The sequence below is a fragment of the Electrophorus electricus genome, chromosome 11 (genome assembly GCF_041902795.1).
Source record: "Electrophorus electricus isolate QZ-2024a chromosome 11, ASM4190279v1, whole genome shotgun sequence".
NCBI lineage: Eukaryota > Metazoa > Chordata > Actinopteri > Gymnotiformes > Gymnotidae > Electrophorus > Electrophorus electricus.
In genome coordinates, this window is record NC_137507.1 from 17,862,186 (window position 1) to 17,886,718 (window position 24,533).

Genomic DNA, 24,533 nt, shown 5'->3' on the forward strand with positions numbered 1-24,533 from the left:
TGAACTGTCATAAGCGAGTTGGATGAAACAAACCCAGGCCACGGGCTGCATTTTCTAGCCAATCTAAAGATGGTTGCCAGTCGCAGAGAAAACCCCACGCAGCGTGGTTCAGTGTTTTTTTTTTTCCCCTGCTCTACACGTCAGTCATGTCATTAGCTAATGATCAGTCTCCTCGTGAGCTAAATCAGGTGATCCAGAGCGTGCAGAACATAGATCTGTGCTACGTGCCAGAGCCTTCAGGAAAACGGTGGCCCATGTTTGACAAAAGGCACACGTAATGAAATGGAAATAAATTATATTGTGTGCGTTTCAAAGCAACATATCTACGCTAGTCTTAAATGCACGCTAAGTGTCAGATTTAGATTTGTATGCTGCATTTGAAAACGGTTCACCGGTATTAACATCGGTAATGTGAATTGTGTTTCCCTTAGATGAAGTGGCTGTTCGCATTGCATAAAACTCCTCTCTAGCTATGACATTTTAATATCTAAGCAATTTAGCGATCCTAATTCACTCAATAGCATCAATATGGGAGGAAAGCGAACATAATTAAAAGGAAGAGAGTGCCTCCACAACCTGTTTATAATTCATCAAAGGAAGGTCAGGTGTACATAGCAGAGCCTCTGATACAAATCGCTCTAGACTGCGGCTTCATTAGGGCTGCGTTTCCACGCGCGTTCCTCACCAGTACCGTTCCGAAGTGACGTCTCTCGTTTACGGGTTCAGGCACGTGCGTTCCGACTGTCGGTCCCCTTCTGCGTTGATTCCCCGCAAAGATGAATGCGTCCTTGGTGGTGAAAATAAACAGCTAAATCAAATTAGAGGTTCAAGGTGCAAATTGATTTCCTCGTCACCCCGCAGAGCTGCGTGACTGTAACGGGGGGGAGGCAATTACTCCCCTTAATTACGTTACCCCCCCCCCCCCACACCAATTCTCCCCACCCCAAACCCACTCGCCCCGCCCCTTCCCAGTGAATCCCAGGCAGCCCGGAGCATATCTCGTTGTGTTCGAGTGGCTGTCAGACCACACCAGGTGCTGCTATTGAAGCACAATTGCGTTGCGCTCCACTGCGATTAGTGAAACTGATATCCGTGGGGGAGTCCTAGGGTCAGCTAGATTTAAGTGGCAGCTGGTTGCACATGTGCACACCACCAATACACATGTTCTGTTGCTCAGCACCACCAGGCCAGCTCCGTGCGGGCTGGTTTTGCCTTGATCCTACGGATTTTTGTTTTTCTTTACCACCTTTAATCACCTATTTTACATCCAACGGTTATTGCACAAATAGCCAGAAGAGGGATAAAAGCACCTAGCCGCACTTGGTAATAAAATTACCGTGACATCTGGACGCGGCTCAGTTTCATTGCGGAGCTGAATAGAATAGAAAGAGCCTGATTGGTTGCATGCAAGGAAGAAGTCTCACCACCTCACACCAAGCATTTCATTAGCTACAGAAAGGGAAGATGTCTGCTCACTGTCCACTGATCTATGGGCAGCTGTAATAAGCTGTGATTAAAGGCTATTAGGGCTTTCCTTTCCCCGAGCCTCATTATTCTACACCCCACTGACACAGAGATGGGTCTGCAGTGTGTACATGTGCAGAGAAAGCCAAGCAAAGGCCAGCGAGGTTAGCACCACTCTCCACTCACAGAGCGAGGGAGGAGGGGAGAGAGAGAAATCCTCCCCGTGAGAAAGACAACGTCGCTCCACTCCGCGGACCTAACTAATATTTTAGTTCTGTGGGAAGCCGATCCAGTCGCTGCAGGGGTGTGTTTTGTGGAACGAGGAGAGACGTTTCGGGGGGTTTTTTTTGTTTTTTTTCTTCCTGAATTGTGCATCGTCTGTAAGGTACTTCACCCTCAAGGTCAGAGCTGGCCGTGACAGGGTGTTGGTTTTTTTTTCTTCTTCTTCTTTCCTGTGCTGGAGAAGCTGCTCACTTGGACAGGTTCAGACGGCAGGCACGCCCGAGTTCTGCGGGGGGGGCGGGGGGGCGTCCGAATTCCTGCAGTGCGACCGGTGGTGCTGAAGTCCTGGTAGGATACGAGTCATACCGGACATGGTGTGATCGGGTGGGTAAGATGGCACGCTTCCCAGTCTCTTTGTTGAAACACTATATGCAGAGTGTGAGCCAGTGTGGTTATCTGCAAGGTCACACCAAACAGAGAAGCCCCACAGAAGGCAGTTTATAAAATTGCTTTCACCCATCCATATGGTTTGAGAACCAGTCCAGGAGTGGAATTAGCTTTGACCGACATTGGGGGAACATTGGCAAATTAGAATTTTAAAAAGAATGAAATAAAATAGCCTTATAAATCAGTTAGAATGTGAGAGTTACGAATGTGCTTTTGTAGAATCTCTTGCCGGTGTATGGAGAGCCGGTGGTTGGTGCTCCTCTCCAAGTGTGCTGAATTGTCCAATGATGATGCAGAGGTCACAGGTCGAGAAGATGCATGATGGGTGATTGCACATGCATCGGAAGAAGCATGCGCCAGCCTTCACCCTCCCGGTTTGTTGGCATGGAAATTTAATTAGCTAGTGGGTGGAACTGGAAACAACTAATACTAGGAGAAATGTGGGGTTTAAAAAAAACTGTGATATTAATAATGTCCCCAAAGATGACACGGATTATCGCGATCTGTGCTGATGTCATGATCCACGGCAGTGCGATTACTTTACGACACGTTCAGTTTCTTTCCACTTTCCACTCTCTCGTTCGTTTCTGTTTATGAAGACAGACGTTTGCGTGTGCATGTGCGTGTGTATGTTTACGTGTTAATCCATTTTAATACATACAGATGGTGATGAGATTAGAAGATCACACAAGCATGCTTTTCCTCATGCTCTCTACCACTAGAGTCTTACAGAAATATTCCTTGTGTACTCTTCTCCAAGCATATGGCTTTGTTTTTATTGTGTTGTCTAATTGACTTCATAATGCATAATCGGATGCGTAATATGTTCCTAGGGCTGCTAGTTACCCCTCGAAGGCAGCCCACGACCTTGTTCAAACTTTCATGTGCTTCTTAGAAACCATTCAGCAGCCTCGAGAAGAATTGCAGTGGTTTCGAATCATGCCTCAGAGCCTTGTCTGCACGGCAAGGTCTTCTGGGGTGCCGGCATTTGCTTGCTATAATGGGAAAGACCCCCTGACGCAGCTCGCTCGAGCCGAGCTCGCATGGTCATAGGTGAGGCTCTAACAATGTCTCGGACGAGTGGATGTTATTGCTCTTTCCGCCACTTCCGTCACAATTCAGATTCCCTCCGGTCCCTAGTGACCGAACCCATTAGGCACACAGGCATCTGGATTCATGAAAGCGGATAATTGATGTAATTAAATAAGTAGGGGTCTTGATTCAGACAGGGACAGAAGGCTGCAGATTGTCAGGCTCCACGGGGCTTCATAATGGGCAGCGGTGTCGTTAAATAGTTGGGTAGTGGCTTTTATTGCGTCCGTGCACACTCCGGGCTGGGCTGCTCTCGGCTTGTCTGAGGTAATTGGTGCTGGCAGGCAGCAGACCATGACCACCTGGGTGTCGTCCATTTTTGACGGGCAGAGAAAAGGGAGAGCACATGTCTGTCTGACACCCGTCAGATATGGTTTGGGTGGATGTGCCCCCCCGCCCCAACACACATACACACACACACACACACAGCAAAGTTGTATTACAGGCTTACGATAGGGAACATGGCAAGTAATTTAACTTAGTTGAATGATGCAAACTCACTGAGAGTGTGTGTGTGTGTGTGTGTGTGCACATGTTTCACAACTTGTGAGTAGATGAAATCTTGTTTCATTCAGATTTGATAATGGTGGTCCCTTTGGGGTTTGAAGTCTTCTTGTATGTTTGTCACACAGTAGCTCCTGATGAGAGAGTCCATCCATAATGCTGAATTAATCAGTGGGGCTATCTCTTTTACTTTGTTCCTGTTTTATGGTGAACATAGAAAACTGTAAAAAGCATATCTAAACTTGAAAACTGAGTAATTTTTTTTGTCTATTCTCTCTCTCTCTCTCTCTCTGTTTCTCTCTCTCTGTCTCTGTCTCTGTCTCTCTCTCTCTCTCTCTGTCTCTCTCTCTCTGTCTCTGTCTCTGTCTCTCTCTCTCTCTCTCTCTGTCTCTCTCGCTCGCTCGCTCTCTCTCTCTCTCTCTCTCTCTCTCTCTCTCTCTCTCCCGTGCTCTCTCTCTCTCTCTCTCTCTCTCTGTCTCTCTCGCTCTCTCTCTCTCTCTCTCTCTCTCTCTCCCGCGCTCTCTCTCTCTCTCTCTCTCTCTCTCTCTCTCTCTCTCTCTCTCTTGCTCTCTCTCTCTCTCTCTCTCTCAGCTTTCAGTGGCAGCTCCCGTTGTCTCTGGCAGTGGGAAACTCCACTCACATATCATCTGAGACGATCATCTGGGTCTCTAATAAAACAGGTAAGCCTTAACCTGAGATCCCATCACAGCACAAGTCCACAAGAGAAGAATGAGGAGAATCTGATTTATCACCATCCTGTACTCTGTCAGACACCAAGATAAAGGTCCTGTCAGGACTGGAGATTAGCTGTAGTAAAGGTCTCTATTCTCCTCCCAGAAATATACCCTCAAGAGCCTACTATCTGAGTCTCAGGTGCTAATATGTACTCTAGTTTCCAGGTACTGAGCAGATTCCACTGCTCAGTCTGTTGTTGGGAAAGTCTGTTGTTGAGAACAGTTGGATGGTTAGAGTTCGTGTGATTTCAAACCATTTCAATATTTTGGAAATAATTTTTCTAGGTTTTGAAATTGCTTCCTTTGTTTTTGTTTTGTTTTTTTCCAGCGTGCAAACCAGCCAAGAATATTGACTCGCCATTGTCAAAACACAATGTTAAGAAATTAATTATAATGAAATCCACATATAACTTTTGCAGTAGATATTGCCGGATACTGCACAATTTAAGTCTCAGAACAACGTTTTCAGGCCCTGGAGAAGAGCTTTAGACTATGCTGGTAACAGTGTGATATGAAGCGTGGTGTGTAACATGGAATATATTGCACCAGGTCTGTTGGATGAGTAGATTCAAAGCACCCAAACCCCTATTCCATGCCACATTTTATGCCATAGCCTGTATTCTGAGCCTTGGGGTTTTCCCCTGAAACCTGACAGTGCTGTCCAGGGTCTCAGTAAACATCAGTAGCAATATCTTCCAGAACCTACATGAAAATGGGTCAGAGATTTCGGGTTTTAATTTGAGCCGGTGTTGCATTAAGGCTGCATTTGAGGTCTGACTACAGCAGGCATCCCAAACCTCTCTCTGCTTGGGAGTAGGGGCAACAGTATGTCTTGCTGTCATGCTTATTAATGTCGTTCTATCCTTCTATCGAGAGAGAGAGAGAGAGAGAGAGAGAGAGAGAGAGAGAGAGAGTTTTCCACTAGAACCACATAATTCGAGGCCAGTCACATTCTTAAAGTGCTGAATTCAGTTGAACCATGGCCACGTCCTCAATAAAGCTTGCCACCATTGAAAAGCCGCCAACCCCCCATCACCCCACTCACGTTTAACACACCGTACTGGCCCACGAGTCCCTGAGTCTCTACTGCGATGTGGACTGTTGCCACGCTGCGTCGCACCGCAAAAACACAGCGGGCGATCCAACAGTGACGCCTCATTTACAGCGTCCACTGGCCGGGCTCACCAATCGCTCAACACCGCAGGCTCAACCATGGGTTGGACGCTCGTTGGATCACTGAAGGCGATAAAACACACATTACACCGTGCAGTCCAAAGCACTCCACCGGTGCATTTGACATCCCAAAATAGTTCGCGTCATAGCCTTGATATAATATTTCGGAATATGAACACAACATTCACACGGGATAAACTGACTGAGCTCGAACTGACTGAAATAAATTACCCAGTTCTGAACATGATAAATGTCCAGCCCATTCGCTGTCGTGCATTCACGATACCAGGAGTGCATTTGCGATATCGGTTTAATCAAAGGAAAGCAAAGACGAATGAAATCTATAAACGCGTGACAAATGTGCGGCGCTGTTTTGAGAACTGATAATGAATGCATTTATGAATACCGCTCGCACATAAATATGGCAAATAAATGCAGTGAAGCAGAACTTGAGTGAGTGGGCAGTCTCGTTTGTTTCCGCGGAGGAGTCAATTACGTGATGTGACATTTCGTCTCACGTCCCGGGGTTCACCTCCCAGTAATGGATGAGCAGCAGGGGGCGGATTCATTAGAAATGACTCCAGGCGCCATTTTTGCCATGAAGGGCCTGGATGTCTGTAGACGTTTCCATTAGCTTCATTGGAGTGTCTGTTACTGTGCGTCCCCTCCCATTTATCACTAAACCTTGCCTGAAGAGTGTGTGTGTGTGTGTGTTTGTGGTTGCACGTGCACGTGTGCTTGTGTCTGTTTTCCCGAAGAAATGAAAATGCAGATGTTGTAACGAGCATTCAGGCCCGCCCTCAAACATTCTCCCCTCGCTCCCTCGCTCATTTATTTATAGAGACGCATCGAGTGGGCCGCATAGACGAGGAGATGTGGTTGCTGGGCAACATCAATCAGACAGGCTACTTCAGGGTGAACTATGACCTTCACAACTGGAGGCTCCTCATTCAGCAGCTGATGAATAACCCCATGGTAAGCAACTCTTCATTGGCCACTCATCCCCACTCTGATATCTCTCCCCTTCAGCTCTAAATACAGCTCTTCTCTTTCCAATTCTCATTGCTTATTTTTCAGTCTGGTAAATATTGTGCCACATGATGTTTGTTCGGGGCACTGTTTTCCTTATTTCTTCCCTCCCTTGTTCGCCCCCCCCCACCTCATCATTCCGCCACGCCTTCCTGTCCTGCACCCGGTCCCGCTGCTTCCTGCTATTAAGTAGCGTCTCTTTTTTTCCTCTTCCCCCTTCCCGCAGATGATATCCGTGGGTAACCGGGCTGGTCTGATCGACGACGTCTTCAACCTGGCCAGGTGGGGCTCTGCGGGTACACGCGCTCTCCGCGTCCGGCGCCGGCCGCCCCGGCAAGCCTCGAACACGTTGGAGGCTAACGGACTCCGCTGTTAGTCGGCCTTCTCTACTTCTAGCCCGATGGCGCACCTGTGCAAACGAGGCCCACGGCGAAGCTGCCAGCCCCTCGCTGCGCTAAAAGATAACATGCCCCTTTCACCACTGCCGACTCAGTGCACAGATCCAGCAGAGCTCAGTCATTAGCTCCGGCCTCCTGCAGCTCCCCACCGAACCGCCGTTAAGCAGAGCAGGAAGGTTGGGGGGGGGTTGGGGGCAGTCGAGTGAGTGATGGAAAGCAGAGGATATTTCCTCCAGCGATACTGTGCGGTTATGCTCTTAGCCTCTGAAGCTCTTTTTGTTCAAAATATCACATCGTTTCGTTATAGAATCAGTGATCATTCTGAAAGCACGGGACGCCGCAAACGCCACTTTCTCAGGCTATTGACTCCATGGACTAATTAATTCCCTCAGGAGAAGCAAGCCTCCTGCTGAACACATTCTTCATAGTGTAGCTCTCTCCCATGGCACCTAATGAGTCCAGGCCAGTGGGATCAGACTCGAACCATGGGCCAAGTTAAAACAATTTAATTGGGCGAATTTAACCAAAGGCTAACAGTGGGTTGTCTTTATATATTTCTTCACCTCAAGCATTAATGGGGTAAAGAGATTCGTTTCAGAGGTCCCAGTAAGTGCAGTGTTGATTCCCCACCCCAGGTGTGGGTTTAAACTCTTCTGCTCTCTGACCCCACCTACAGCTTTGCCGTTTATCATTTGGAAACAGACAGACTTGTGCAGCTCTGCTTGATGTGCAAGCCCACCCAGGGGTTTAATATGTACACAGAGAATTGTGCTGTTATGTAAAGCCCCACTGACTTGACCAGAGCTGGACCTTAAGTTTAATGATCCAGGCGTAACATAAACCATCAGGAAAACCCAGGTAGGTTACAACTTCACAGAGCCGAGTGTTAAACTCTGAGGGACACTTTTCTGGGCTCAGGTAGCAGACGAGAAACCCCCAGCGCTAAATTATCATCAGCAGTGCTGTCCAAATGGACAAACAAACCCAGTCAAAGTCAAATTAATATTAATTTCATTTTCTGGATGATTTTGTAATTATTTTATTCCAGTTAATCTACTACTTCATCTATTACTTAATTGCCTATTTCATGGCAAAGTTAATCTTCTCTTCTAAAAACAGGAAAGCCATTTTTTTAAATCCTTAACTATAAACAGTGAAAATATACCCGTAATGTTATGGGTGTAGGAGCGACGGCAGCTCTTGCTATTCTGCGCCCTTGGGTTGTTTTCCTGTTAACCTCTGTATCAGCAGATAATAGAAACCTTCCATTCTCTATTGCTTAGAGGCAATATTACCACTTTGTCTGATTCCATCTCAGGGCCTGCACCTGTCGAAGTGTTTATTGCCCCTTTTATGTACTGGGGAGCCAGGGATGCCAGCCTGCATATTAAGGGAAGCCTTGTTGTTAATCACACTGGCTCACACACTTGTGTACTTTTGTCCAAATTAAAGAGGATGAAAAGTATGTGCATGACTACGGAAGCACAATGGACATCGTTGCATTTACACTGTGCCCTGAGCGGTAGCAGCTAATTAAATGCTCCTGTGGCTCCTGGGGTATATTCACACAGTTTAATAATGCTGTTGCATATTGTCCGGCTAGCTTTCATGTTATTAATTTTTGAGTTCAAAGAGGGGAAAATGGGGGAAAAAAAAACAAAACACACACGACTTTTTTTATATAACCAGGTCAATGTGTTGTTTATCATATATCAACATTTACATTATGAGTTTACCTCCACTGCTGGGTGTGTTTTAACAGACATGGCTTTGTAAATAACCGAGGGTGAAATTCTGAAGAGTGCTTATTTGATTCACTTAAGCACACAATGAGGCTTTTCTTCTGTCATTTACCCTCAAACTGATGAAGCTACTTAATGGACCTCCTACCAAACTCTGCAAATCTTTCTTAAATGAGCAAACAATTACCAGGCAATTTAGAAGGTAATGGCTTTTATTTAGGCAATCGGAAGCTGTTTCACTGAGATGCTTTTAGGTTGTGAAATCTATTTCACTCTGAAAGATCCTAAAGCCGTTAGTTGTGAAGTCGAACGCACGGTAGCCGCAACTGTCCTGCGTGCCGTGCCGTGCCGTGATTAAACCTTCAGGGAGTGTGAACTGTGTTGTGGCGTCACACGGGCACTTTCTCATTTTTACTCTTGCCGGGTACCAGAGTGTGTGTGTGTTTGTGTGTGTGTGAATGATGGATCACTTTGATCACGAGCTCGTGCATGCATGAGTGAGTGTGCATGCGTATACATTTGCACTTGTGTGTGCATGTGCTCACACATGTTTCTGTGGCAGAAATATTGAACTCATTTGGTGCTCTGTGTGATGTGAGCAGGGAAAAACCATCCCCACTCTTCAGGGTGTTATGGTAATGTTGTATTCTTTTATTTTTAATGAAGCTGAATAATTCAAAAATGATGACAAACAGCGCCAGCCGAGAATATTGCCGGATATGTTCCTACCGTGATGTGTTCACACAACTAGTGGCTCTTTGTATGCAAAAGACACTCACTGTTTGCCGATCTTCATCTTCTGCTCTTCATTAATTGTCAGTTCTGTTCTTTGGGTTTTTCCGCGCCGGAACACCTGATCCGGCTCACGGAGACCTTTAAATTAGCTGACCAAGCCGAAGCGAATCCTTATTAATTAGCTGATGAGTAGAGGCAGGTGTGTCAGAGCAGGGAAAATGCCACGATGTGCATGAGATCCCCAACACTTGGACCGGGGCCCTGTTTACACCTGCTGCTGATATGCATCTCAGGTAAACGGATAAAATGTGGCCAGGACTAGGTACAAGTGCCAAAGTCAAGTTGATTTATATAGCGCTTTTTACAAAAGCCTTTATCACAAACCAGATTTACAGATGTTTGCATCCCAAATGCGACAGTGAAAAGGAAAAACTCCCTAAGAGCACAAGGGTAACACGACTCACAGGGGGCGCCCATTCTCCTCTGGTTAACAGTGGATAAAACAGGAACAAAATAAGCAATAAAAACTAATTAAGTAATAAGAGCAAGTGAGCAGTAAAAGTACATTCTGGGGGTCTAGACGTCCTAGTCTGAGATTGATGAGTGCAAGTGTGTCCGAAAGCCGTCTGGCATGTGGAACGACCCAGAAACAGCCAGTCAGCCTAGAGCCTTCTCGTTGTTCTTGAAGCGGGAGAAACCAGGGCGGTGGAGAAGTGGGTGGATGGGGGTGGCGGTGGAAGGAGCCACATCAAAGGAAGGGGTCGGGGTGGGAGGAGGCACAACAGCTGAAATGGGTTGATGCTCAGCAACAACATGACACCAGGAGTAGACGTACCTCGGCTTAAAGAGACAACACATGATTATTGGAGACCTTGGAAATTCATGGCAAAATTGCTTCATTTCACGGACCTAGTTTCTCAGAATTGATGGATTTCACAGATTTTAGAACACAAATGCTACATTTCACAGCATTTATTAAATAACACTTAACTACATAGCCAACTAGGGGCTGTAAGTTAGCCTCGCAAGGCTAGAATGTCATACTAAGCTTAATGGTATACCTTAATGGCTGAGTGGTAAGCACAAAACATCAAGAGTTTTCATCTTCGTTCCCTTTCACTGAAATGAAAATGCTTGTCTGTGTTTTAACGCAGCTCTCTAGACAGCGCCGAGCTAACTCCATGTTAACAAGATTCTGGAGCCTCAAACAACTTCCAAAACATAACAGCAATGTTTGCAATTCCCACAAAAGGTTTTTGTCAAAACCAGGAATGTCAGTGTTTTTTCAATTAAAAATCACTTTAAAAATCAAACAGAACTCGTGCAGGTCAAAAATGCGTAACATTACATTACTACTTTTTAGGAAACTCCATGTGACGTTTGATTCGTCTCCATAGTGGGAAACAGAAAAAAACAGAATAAAGTGATAAGCTCTGGCATTTAACTCTGCACTCCACATTTAACATGTCCGCCATAAAAAATTCCAATTTTCTTCCATTTCGCGGAAAAAGGCTGAATTTGGTGGGACTTTGGTGGGGCCCTAATTATTAGTCATGGTCAAATACGACGTATATAAAATAAGGGTATCTAGTGTCAGGGCATGTAAGTATGGATTCCGGCAGATCTAGCTATGGCAGCACAATTCAAAGGATAGATCCGGATAGTAAGTCACTGACCTGAGGGGTCTTTGGAACATCAGCACTCTGCTGCTCCCAGCCAACAAACTTAAATGACAAAAAAGCGCAAGTGACAGCATCACAGCTATAACGCTGAGCAGAAGGCAGATGTAAACACTGAGAGGGGCAATTGTTTCTTTATGGCAAATCCATAACAACGGTTGTTAGAATGGTCCACGGTTAAATACCTATGGCAGTCAGAGTAGCGTAACCATGGTACATGACAACATAGGAGCACAAGGAACAAACACAGAAGGAAAAGAGCAGGACCAGAACAGGTTAAATAAGGAACCCAGAGCTAGAGCAGAAAACCAAACAAGGTACGCAGAACAGAATAGGACAAAGTAATGAAACATTTAAACAGGCAAACATCACAAGCTTCACATTAGAAAACGACCAGTTGGTCCCGAGGCATGTACACAGGCTAACAAGAGGTAAACAAGGAACAAGTGACACTAAGAAGGGACGGAGACTAGAAACGAGGGAAGGCTAAACAGGAAACGGAGGAAAACACACGACAGGTTACCAAGGGAACTGCGATGCTAGCGGAGGGTAAGCATGGCAACAACATCCCAGATTATCAACTCTCAGTACCCTTGGATCTCAGACCTACACCTATACATAGGATGAGACGTATTTAAATAAAATGCCTGACTAAATAAATAGGTTTTAAGCCTAGCCTTAAATATTGAGTGTGTATCTGAGTCCCAAACATTGACAGGTTATTCCACAGTGTGGGAGCTTTATAGGGATTTAGAGTTCCTTAAAGTATCTGCACCTTTTTAGTCTAATCAGACAAGGCAGATCATAATAGACTGAGAGTTCACTTAGATACTGTGGGGCGAGACCATTCAGTGCTTTAAAAGTCAATAGAAGTATTTTATAATCACCACGAAATTGTGCAGTGTAGCTAAGATAGGAGTCTTATGATCAAAGTTTCTAGTTCTAGTAAGAACCTTGGCTGCTACATTTTGAACTAACTGGATCTTGTTTATGCACTTAGTGTTACAATCACATAGTAAGACATTACAGGAGTCTAATCTGGAAGTGATAAATACATGGACTAGCTTTACTGCATCATGACATGATGTTTCTAATCTTTGCAATGTTCCCGAGATGGAAGAAAATATGCCCTAGAAATATTATTTGCATGATCTTCAAATGAGACTGGGACCCATGATTACCAGGATCTTTAACCATTAAACACGGTACAATTAGGAGATCATCGATGTTTATTACACAATCACAGAGTTTAGCCCGGAGGCCTAATAAGTCCACTTCTGTGAGAGAAAGATTCTCAGCATCCAGTATCTCCTTCCATTTATATATTCCTCAGTAATATTGAGATGACATTTGTCCTCTGTTTTGGCTGAGTGTTATCAGCACAGAAGTGGACATTTGTACAGTGTTATGTAAAATAATTTTACATATTTACATACATATATAAAGAAAATAAAGAAAGGTCCTAGGACAGACCCTTTTGGAACACCAAAACTAACCTTAGCACGTGCTGAAAAGTCAGCCTTTATGGTCACTAATGGATAAAGATGAGTTAAGTAAGGTCAAAAACCAGGAAAGGACTAATACCTTAATCCCAACAATATTTTTGAACCTATCTAGTAAAAGGTTGTGATATATAGTTTCAAATGCTGCACTGAGTAGTATTGTCAAGATAAATAGACCAATGACCAAGACCAGGACACGTTGAGTCAAGGCCATGATAAGAGTCTGACACTGTGACAATATTAAGATTTTTTTCAAAATATAAAATAAAAAGAAGAAAATTAAATAAAGATAATTCAATTGTACTTCACTGCGCATTGATTATACATGACATATATGAATAAATGATGTTACATTTCATCATATTATATAACATAAAATTATCCAGTATATAGCCAATAATAACAACAATAATAATAACAATAAGAACAACAATAACAATAGTTGTTGTTGTTGTTGTTATTGTTGTTGTTGAGTCTTAGTATAACTTGGAACTTTTTAGAGGCAAATGATGGTGAGGTTATTCTGTGTCACCACAAGTGAACAGTATATAAACCAGCAACATGGTAATAACATTTCAGTCTGTCCTCAGACAAAAACTATCCAGTTAAGTCATCATGGAAATGAACAATTAGACCCTCAGCCACCTGCGAACAATCCTCTGAGCCCCAGGTCAGTTTCTCTCTCAGTCATAGTCAAACTCTCCAGCCTGCAAATGCCACACAATAATATTTAAAAAATACACAATAACACAACAAAATACACAATAACATTAAAAAAAAAACACAACAAACCACCGGCAGGAGGTGATGGCCATCTATCACCAGAATACTCTCACTGGAAGACACACATTGCTTTACACAGCTTGAGCTAGATCATAAAAGATATATATAATATATAATAATGGTAGATAAAGCTGATAAATATCCCAAACTCGATCACAGAAATATGCAACAACAACAGCAATAAAGTGCACTGCCTCATTTGGTTATAAAAGTGCGCTGATAAATATTAGAGACAGACAAGTTTGGAGGTTTTTTTCTCCTGGACGGTGAGGTCAGGTGCAATTGTAAGCTCACCCATACTAGACACTCTTTCAGCTGGAGCAGAGTGAGCAGGTACAGGTGACTTTGTTGAGGACATGCACACAATCACATGCACCCGCAAGCTAATAAGAATACTAGCGCCTAACTGTGGTTAAAAGAAAGATACCACTTAAAAAAAAACAACACATTGGCTAAAATAATTAATATGGCAGCAAATGTTCACTGAAGGGGAGCACATCTATGTTCCTGAAATGAGTTTCCATTCGTCAGATTAAGCAGATACAAACTTCTTTGTCAGGTACCCATTATGTGCTATATAGAGATGGGGAACACAGGACCCTGAAACATAGGAAGAGACTGTGCTGAAGTGCTATGGCTTTCAAAACATCATGCCACCACAGCAGGTTCCCATAATAATCATCATCACAATTATTATTATTATTATTACTACAATATACATAGTTGAGGGAAATTTTGGAGCTTCCAGATTCTGCATGCACATTTTGATTCAGTTCAATTTATTACAACATTGTAATGAACACGAAGATGTTACCTAAAGGCTGCCACACAGTTAATATGGTGCATGAGTCCCTGCAGTGTTCCAAAATTCAAAACCATTGAATTGATTTAAGTTGTACACACCGTCGATGACACGTGCCAACTCGTCATGTAACTGGTTCTGATGCAAATATGAGCTTAGCTGCTGAGCTACAACTTTTTCTAGAAAATCTTCAAAACAAAAGGAAAGTTTGAACTTGGCCTGTAGTCTGACAGATGTCTCTTCTGACTTGGTTTTTTTGGTCCCGTTTAATTGCCTGATGGCACATTACTGCTCTGAATATTATACCTAATGTGTAAACAGCGTAATCTGCTTCTAAGTGATGCCTTATGTTCTGATCACACAAACATTTGAAGATAGTCAGGGACACAAATTGAACACTAATGATGGACACGTGTTCTGGGACATGAGCATGGACCGTGCTGACTCGAAGATTTAAACCGGCCAACCAAGGGCATCGTATACGAGACGTATGTAAACGTGTAAAAGGAGAAACGTTGCCTAAAAGCTTTGTGAAGGAGGGCCATCACACTCATTTTGGGTGTAATGAGGATGTAAGCATCCTCACAGCACGCACTTCCTCTGTCCCTTATGCGCCACCTTAAAGGCAAGAAGACTAAGAGTGGTACACATTTTATAAAGAAAAACGTTTACGTTTAAGGCTATGTCCTAATGATGAAGCCATCATAATGGATGCACTGGAATGGAATGGTTTGTTTGAGGGACTGGGAGGCTCATTATCGCTTCCCAAGGTAGAAACAGCACAAAACTGTCATGTATTATTGACCTAACAACACCCAAATACACCTAAATGTTTGCATTGTCCGTTTAGAGACTAAATGTACCAGGAAATTATTCTTGGTGAGTGATTCATCCAGTTAATTGTTATTGAGTACTTCATTTTGTAATCTGTGCAGATGTTCCACAGATAATTGAGGTTGTGACTTTCTTTATGTATGTAGGCCATTTTTATTTCACTTGCTAAAGATCAATGTGCTAAATCACTGAAAACATGATCAGCTAATTGCAACAAAATGTTTCCCATTATAAAGCTTGACTAACACTGACATATATTTACAACTATGAAGCAGAGTTTTCATTAAAAGCTCCACATGACATGAGTGTGGCTAGTTTGCTCATACAATGAGCAATAAAAAGAGAAATTGATATCTATGAGAGAGAGAGAGAGAGAGAGAAAGAGAGAGATGATGAATTGTCCTGGTATGTTTACTTTCAGTGCTTGTAAACATCTGCAGTTACTGAAACAGTGCAGGTCAAGGTGAGGACGGTGGTCCCTTGTGGCCAAATGACCAAACAAAGCTAGAACCAATGAGAACGGCTGAAAGCTCAACCTCCCAGTGAATTGTGGGTGCCTCTCCTCTGTGTCTCCTTACCCAGTTGGTGTTGGAAGTATCTGAAGGAATAGATGGCAAGTGAGAGACCAATTTTAGCACCCCAAAAGCTCTGTCTCATTTGAGCGGACCTATCAAAAGAGCCACTGAAGTATTACCTCGTTTCTGATGTGCTGCTCTCGATGACAGTAGATGGGGTTTGATCTTTGCTTTTAGTGCCAGCATGTTTATTTCAAAAGCCTCTGATGTTTTATGGATTTATGCAAAGTGAACAGGACTGCAGTCTTTACAAAGGAAGGGTTCTTTTTTTTAATAAAAAACAGGACTGTTCCTACAAAGCCATATACAAGGCTATAAGCCATCTTAAATATTGTTAGGATTTAAAGAAGCATTTCGGTCAGAAGTGCTCATATTGCTAGGAATAAATGGAAAGTGCTAGCCATAAATTAGCATAATGTCATTTGCATAATGATTTACATAATGCTAATTAGCAACTTTTTGCTTACAATCGTGGGTAGCAGCATTAGCATTTTTGACTGAGCCAGTCCTTTAAATAGCAACAGAGATCAAGATCTTTTAAAAATTGTCAAGCAGTTGTCATGTGTCTACCAGTGGTCGACCGATGGCATGAAGTTAACCTGAAACCTTCCTTTTTGTTCCTTTAAGTTTAAACATACCATGCAGTTCATGTGCTTAAGAGGAGTGCAGTGTACTTACACAGAAGCTGAGCTGTTCCGTTTCTTTCTGTCACTTTGCCACTTCTGCCTGACTTTTCTTTGTCCTGTCTGTCTATGTCTCTTTCTTGATGTACGTACACGCATTTCTGTAAAATAAACGTGTATGAGTCATATGCCATATATGATGTGGGAGGAGAAAAAAGTTATAAACTCTCCCCTTTGTTGGAGCAGCCATGTATATGAAAAAAACATCAATTTGCATAGGAAAGGTGACAATTATGTAAAAAGAATGTTTTTTAATATCCAGTATAGGTAAACTCATGACTGATATAATTGTTCCAGACAGTTCAGCTGAGTGAATCTCACTGATTCTCCCTCTGTGTGCATCTCTCTCCAGGGCTGGCTACCTTCCTCAGAATGTGCCTCTGCAGATTATCTGTTACCTGTCCGAGGAGAGCGAGTTTCTGCCGTGGCATGCCGCCAGCCGAGCCCTGTACCAGCTGGATAAGCTTCTGGATCGCACCGAGGACTACAGCCTCTTTAGTGTAGGCGAAGCTTCATCAGACCTCCTGACCCTTTCGCCCTGGTCTGGGAACAGGCTTAATGCCTCTAATACACTAACGGGAACTCTTGTTAAGAGCAAACATAGAACTGGTCTCAGATCAGCAGATAAGAGATACATCTAGGTGCTCCAAGTAGTTGCCTTATTGGATAATTAAGGATTGTGTGATTCTTTGTGATTCTTGTGGCACTCCAGGCCAGTGTGTACAGCCATAATGTTTGTGTGCCTATTTAGCATATCTCTGGGGGCTTGCTGTCTCTGTGTGTGTGTGTGTGTGTGTGTGTGGGTACGAGTGCATTTGTGTGTGTGCACACATATGTGCATACGAATTAGTTCCAGTACTTGCAGTCAGATGTATTTTAATGTTGACAGCAGTGTTGAACATTATAACATTTAGAGTAGCATTTAGTGCATTATTCATGTGTGCTTGTTTGCACAAATGACATTTATTACATGCTCTACTCTACTGCAAAAATCAATGATTGAATGGCTAATGATTTTAATAGCCCATCAACCCTTTTCTTACTTTTTTCTTCATTGTTCCTCTATCTCGCTCTCCTTCCAAGCCTGTCATCTCTCCCTTTCCTTCCTACCTTCTCCTCCTCTCGGCCACCCCCTCTCCCCTCTTGTAACATCTCTTGTAAGATATTTAGAGTGCCTCCTCCAAAGATGTTTAGAGAGCTGTACAGAACTGCAAACAGCTGGGCAGATTAGTTAAAGCCAGGAGCATGTGCGTCCGCTGTCAGTCTGGAGGCTGTGTGTGTGTGTGTGTGTGTGTGTGTGTGTGTGTGTGTGAGAAGCTAGGATTCCTTCTACATGCACAGTCTTTGTGTTTTCACTGTTACATCTCAGGGATTTGACTGGATAATTATCCAGTCCTTAATGAGTCGTCACTGATAACCATATGTGAATCTCAAACTCTTCATCTTACAATACAATTGTGTACACACACACACACACACACACACACACACACACACACACACACACACACACACACACACACACACACACATACATACACATTCACATTTACATTTAAGGCATTTGGCAGATGCTCTTATCCAGAGCGACTTACAAAAGTGCTTTGTCATTTACTCATAGCATGTATCCTAGCCAGTACAGTACGTTAGAGTTAAAGATACCATTGAACTAGTATACGGTTGAAATACAGGGATCAGTGCTGATACCTAGAAGTGCAAAATACATAAGCTCTATCTCAGCCAATGATAAGTGCAATAACAAACAATATCCTACAATAAGTACTAGTGTTTCAGTTACTCAATGTAGGTGTAGGATCAATGGTCATTTAAATATTCCACAAATAGATGGGTCTTCAGTCTGCATTTGAAGACTGCAAGGGACTCTGCTGTCCAGACAGCCAGAGGTAGTTTATTCCACAATCTGGGAGCCAGGACAGAGAATAGTCTCGATGCTTGTCTACCATGAGACTTGAAGTATGGTGATTCAAGCCAAGCTGTACTTGAGGTTCAAAATACTCAAGGTATGGTTCAGGCTTTGACCATTGATATTAGGTATGGAGGGCTTTGTAGGCGAGCATGAAGATTTTAAATCTGTCGCAGGCAGCTACAAGGAGCCAGTGAAAGGAAAATAGCAGTAGAGTGACGTATGAACTTCAGAAGATTGAATACCAGTTGTCCTGCTGCATTCTGGAGCTGTAGTAGTTGTAGAGATCTGATGGCTCTTACAGGAAGACCAGCAAGTAGCGAATTGCAGTAGTGGAGCTTTGAGATTACAAGAGACTGCACAAGTACCTGGACAGCTTCCTGAGAGATAAAGGGCTGAATCCTTCATATGTTACAAAGGAGAAATCTGCAGGACCGGGTCAGACTTGAAACATGAGTTGAGAATGACAACTGGTTGTCTAAAGTTATGTGCAGGCTATGAGCTGCTTCAGATGGTAATACCAGGGAGTTCTCGAAGGAAACTGTGAGATCATGGTAAAGGGCTGGGTGTTCCTGGGATATACAGAGGCTCAATTTTACTGGGGTTGAACTTCAAGTAGTGGGCTGTCATTCATGATGCTATGTCAGTCAAGCATGCTGATATAAATCTGGAAATCTATGTGTCAGAGGGTAGGAAAGAAAGAATGAATTGGATGTCATCAGCATAACATTGGTAATAGAAGCCATGAAAAGATGTTATATCCCCAAGAGGCCTAATACTGAGCCTTGGGGGACACCAGTGGAGAGTTTACATGGATTGGATCCGGATCCTCTCTATGTTACCTGATTGGACCATCCCTCCAGATAGGTCTGAAAGCATTTCTGTTCAGAGCCAGTCTCACCAAGGCTCGAGAGAGCAGGGAGGAGAATGTTGTGGTTTACTGTGTCAAAGGCTGCCAAAAGGTCCAGAAGAATCAAGATGGATGAAAGTTTGGCAGCTTTGGCAGCATGAAGTTTCTTTGTCACTGCTATGAGGGCTGTTTCTGTTCAATGTGCCAGTTTGTAACCAGATCGATTGGGATCGTGGAGCTGGATCTGTAAACTGCTCGTTCAAGAACTTTTGAGAGGAAAAAAAGTTCTTCCTTATGTTGGAGTTGTCAAGTGTGGCTTCCTTTAAGATTGGTGCGATCCTGACGGTTTTGAATGTAGTTGGTACATGTCCAGAGGATAAGGAGTTGTTGATGATGACAGAGATAAAAGGAAGCAGATCTCCCGAGATCTCTCACACACACACACACACACACACACAGAGAGAGAGAGAGAGAGAGAGAGCTAAGGATCTAGCTGAAATTAATCTTTGGCTAAGTGGTAAACTATCATTCCTTGTAACATTACTGTGAACAACCACTGAGCTCCAGCTAGGATGAGGAACCTCCGTATGTGTGCAGGCCCACGCGTGTCTGCGGTGCGTCTGTGTGCTCATCCAAATTCAATTGTTGCATAGCGGGATCTAATTTTCATCATTCCCTCGTCTCAGTAAGGGAGCATGAAGGAGAGACGCCACGCTAAATTAGCCGTAACATTACCTGCTGTGGCGTTTCCCTGGACCGGATGGAGGGAAGGCATGCATGCCTACACCAACCCCCCACCCCCACCCCGCCACACACACCTGTTAGCTCGTGCTCATTTGGCAGTCATGGCAACCCCCCGCCCCACTGTTCTCGAATGCGCTGACTCATCAGCTCTCATTAAGATAACCTTAGCTAATCTCATGGCCAAACGTGTATGTGTCTTTAGCAGTCCTCTAATCCTGTTTTAAACTCGGAGCTAATCCGGCAGCATAATTGAAGGATTCACGCCTGTTAAATTGTTTTCTGTCCCAGTGTTTTTGGTCTATGCTAATTTCCACCCCCCACCCCCCTTCCATGAATAGGACTATGTGCTGAAACAAGTGTCACCCAAGTACCACAGGCTGGGCTGGCCAAGCATGAATCCAGACAATTCCTTCCTGCAGGCTGCCTACCAGACAGAGTGAGTCCAGACCACATCACCGCGACTCTAGACGTTCAATCCTCACCATTCTCTCTGGCCCTTGCTCCCTCCTTCCCTTAATCTCTCTCCTCTTCTCCTCCCCTTTCTCCCCCACCCCAGGGAGCTGCAGAGGGAGGTGATCATGCTGGCCTGCAGCTTTGGGAATAAACACTGCCATCAGCAGGCTGTGTACCTCATCTCCGAGTGGATCTCCAGCAACAAGAACAGGTGCATTCACCCGTCCGCCCCACCACCTAAAAAATACCTCACATCTGCTGGTATGTCATATACCTACAACTTGATATATATGCTGTAGGGATGATATTGTTAGTTTATATTCACCCACTGACATGTAAGATGTTGCCAGTAACATCTAAAAATATATATATATATATATATATATATAAATTTTTTTATTACAACAACAAGGGTTAAATACCATATTAAATAATGCTCATCGATGAAATCTTATTGGTTTCCAGAAGTGCTTTCATTGATAACTTATATTAACTACCATAATAATTATTGCCAATAGGGTCATGCCCTCATTGGGAGCCCGGAAGCTTTCTCGGGACTCGATACTCCCAATACTCTTACCCAATCACGACCAAGAATGCTGCATCTGTGATCACTTGCAAACAGTGCTGGCAACAAACGTGCTATGAGACGTGTCGCTATGAGAGCAGGCATGGGGTGGGAAGGGGGACTAACAGGAGTGAGTGAACGTGTGGGATGTGGGGTACGTGGCTCAGCGCGGAGGTTGGGTACGCCACATTGCCATCGTCTGCTGACAGGTAGCGATGCGATCAATAAGGCTCGCTGGGGAAACACGGCAGCCGCGGGTTCCGAGCGCACCGCGTGCCGAGTGTCCATGGCAACGCCTATTTGCTCTCCGATTCCTTCTCCTGGGACAGCCTCGGTGATGCGGATACGGTGGTAATTTGCAGGCAAACACAAGACGCCATCAGCACAGTGTAATGGCTGAAAGGGAGTTTAAGGTGGAAGAGCAGATCTAGAAATTAGTGTGTGCACGCACATGTACGTGTGTGTGTGTGTTTGTGTGTTCTACCTCATGTTCTACGTGTTTGTTCTACCTCATAGTAAGAAATTCTGTTTCACCTCCCAGTAGCAAGCATTTTCCCTGTGGAGTTAGATATAGGCCTAAAATGACACACACACACACACACACACACACACACACACACGCACACACACACGCACACGCACACGCACACGCACACGCACACGCACACGCACACACACACACAGATGTGTACTGTGCATTCATGCCTCACAAATAAAACGGCCTTCACAGTCACGTCCATACATTTCACAACCACCTGCAGAGACTTGACGTCCTGCAACACACTCATGCACGTTTGCGTGTGTGCATTGCAGAGCTCATATCTCTCTTTATTATTGATCACGACGACATATAAAAAAGCACAAGAGAACATATAGATTACAGAGAAGCTGTGATGATTTGATGGGAAAAAAAAAAGGGCCCTATTGATTAGTCAATAAAAAACCTGGCCTTCACGATTTGTGGACTTACCAGCAGTGTCTTATACGCGTCCTTGTGTTACGATGTGACCCGGCTCGCTCCCCTGCCACAGCTGGTCCAAGCTCCTCACGCCAGCTCAGCAGCCACCTTCTGGAGCAGCAAATAAAACCTCTGATTCAATATTCCGAGGATGAGCGCCCACTGCAATAAAAGAGCACCGGGTGTGTCCTTTGACTTTATAGGGAAGGTGATGATGTAAGCGAGACCACATGATCACAGACCTTCATACTCCCCAAGAATGAGAATTAGAGGGGCAGCATACCTTGCAACACTCAAATGCAGACATCAGCCATGACTGATTTGGGCTCAGGATCGGTAGCAGCAGTTAGAACCTTGCCCTTTTTGTTCGAAGCCTGAAAAAACGCTGCAATGGTTCTCTTTACCAAAAGAAAAAGTTTTAGAGGACTAGGGTGGAGGGGTTTTCTAAGTACTGCCAAACTTTGTGATAAATTAGATCATAAGGAGTGTGCGTGAGCGCAGAATGTTCACCATTGGCTGATGCAATAAAACAAATCTTTATTTTCATTGGGAAGGCAGGAAAACGGACGTTTCTCGTAATTCTCAGAGACCATACATGTGAATAATCCATGAAATCTATTAAGACACAAAAAAATAAATATGTTGCCTCCGCGTTGTCACATCTGTTTGGATTGTGTCGTGAGCCACAGGAAAGTCGTCTGAGCTTTCATGTCAGGCCATTTGCAAGCAAGAAATAATCCAGAGGGGGTAAAAAATAAAATTTAAAAAAAAACCCGGCTTGAAGTTATATGCAGTTTCTTTTCTTTAGTTCGATTTTCACATGACCTCCTGCTGTAGCAGGTTTCTGTACTGCTGTGACCAAAACTCCCCAAGGCCCTTCTAGAATAATCTTTAAAAAACAGCAGAGCTTTATTGCCTGATGTAGAAGCACAAACAAAAGTTCACTCACTTTGATACCTTGAGGCCTCCAGAGACTTCAGTATCTTTTCTCTACTTTTCTTTATACAAGCATTGTATGCAGAGCCCCCTAGTTTCTCGTGGGAGTCTGCTTCTAATGCAGACTTCACAAATGAGCTGTCCTGGTCTCCGCCACGCTCCCCGCAACATTAAAACCACAGCTGACTGCTCGGTATCTGAATTTCAATGTCAGCATGACAGACCTGAAACACTGACAGCGCATTTTGCTAGCCAGCTTGCAAACTAGTATTCAAGCTACCAAGATTTTAGTCAAACAGTCGCTGACACTGACAACAGGATTTCTTTTTAGAGGAGGTATAGAGCCTTCCTTGTCTTGGTGGAGGCTTAATGTTCATTGGCTAAAGTATCCCAATTCCCAACATTTTAGAAACTACAGTAACTAAAGCCGCTTCTTAATCACTTGAGCCTTCTTAGACATGGGCTTTGCTATAAGAACGAACTGAATTTGCCTATTATTTTTGTGGTTATTCACCAAAAAAAAAAAAGAACAGAATACACAGCTTGGTGACTTACTCCATTCTTACCGCTGGAATGGAGCCCCCTCCAAGTCCTGGGTTTGTGCTCGTGACCTCAGCCACGGAGGTCAATGGCAGCTAAGCATTAGGGCCACGCAGGTCCCCACTGCCAGAGACAACATCAGCTTGCGCTTTACCTCGGCATTGTGTGTGTGTGTGTGTGTGTGTGTGTGTGTGTGTGTGTGTGTGTGTGTCTGTGAGAGAGAGAGAGAGAGAGAGAGAGAGAGAGAGAGAGAGAGAGAGAGAGAGAGAGAGAGAGAGAGAGAGAGAGAGAGACCCTGCTCCACCTCACGTCCCCGAACTTGCAGACCCTCAAGGAGTGTCAAAGATGAGGCAGCATGCGTGCGCAAACCGGCAGGTGTAAGGGCAGTCAAAGCAGTGTAGCCATGATGACAAGCCAGGGTGAGCGAAGAGGCAGACCCGAGCAAACCCATCATGGCCATAGTCATTAACTAGAAACATACGCAAAGGATGGAGAACCATCCAGAACAAAGTGGGGAGAAAAGAAACGGAACAATATAGAAACAAGGAAAACTACATAAACCTGATGAGAACAAACGGGTACAAGAAGTTACAACAAGAAACAAGAAAAAAAACAAACAAACAAAAAAAAATATATATATATATACACACACTGGCTAATGAGACTGTAATGAGGAACAGGTGTGAACAATGATTGCAAACATGGGCATAGCAGGAGATGGAGAAATGAAGGGGAGCAAAGGTCAAGAAGTGAAATGGAGTAGGAGCAGAATCCTTACACTGAGCACTGTCTTCTGATAATACACTGGACAGTTTCCAGCCTCTCCCATGCCAGAAGCAGCAGATGAAAACGTGGACATAAGAATTGATCGTTCCGAGTGCAGATCAGTCGGCGCTCGCCGCCACAGTCTCTTTGGACCTTGTTAGCTGGGTGCGTCCTTCATATCAGGCCCTTTTGTCTGGTGGCACACCAACACGTGATGTCCTTGGTCTCTAGAGAGCACGATCTACCAGCGTGAGAGCTTCTTACAGATCATTTAGGTGGAGGCGAGTTGCCTATTAAGGCAAATGAGAATAGATTGAAAGATATATTCAAACTCTCTGGATGTGACTGTGCTCGGGACCAATCACAAGTCTCCTGGTCTTTGCAGAACACAAAAGAG

At 44.1% G+C, this 24,533-nt stretch overlaps 1 protein-coding gene across 1 annotated transcript in view; it reads left to right on the forward strand.

The window, feature by feature from the left end:
- trhde.2 (thyrotropin releasing hormone degrading enzyme, tandem duplicate 2) overlaps nt 1-24,533 on the forward strand; it is a 142,621-nt gene that overhangs the window by 106,382 nt on the left and 11,706 nt on the right. The window contains exons 11-16 of the mRNA XM_026997268.3: nt 4,321-4,409; nt 6,478-6,611; nt 6,892-6,947; nt 16,751-16,898; nt 20,255-20,352; nt 20,473-20,580. Coding sequence (XP_026853069.2) covers nt 4,321-4,409; nt 6,478-6,611; nt 6,892-6,947; nt 16,751-16,898; nt 20,255-20,352; nt 20,473-20,580 — 633 coding nt within the window. The remainder of the gene's footprint in view (nt 1-4,320; nt 4,410-6,477; nt 6,612-6,891; nt 6,948-16,750; nt 16,899-20,254; nt 20,353-20,472; nt 20,581-24,533) is intronic.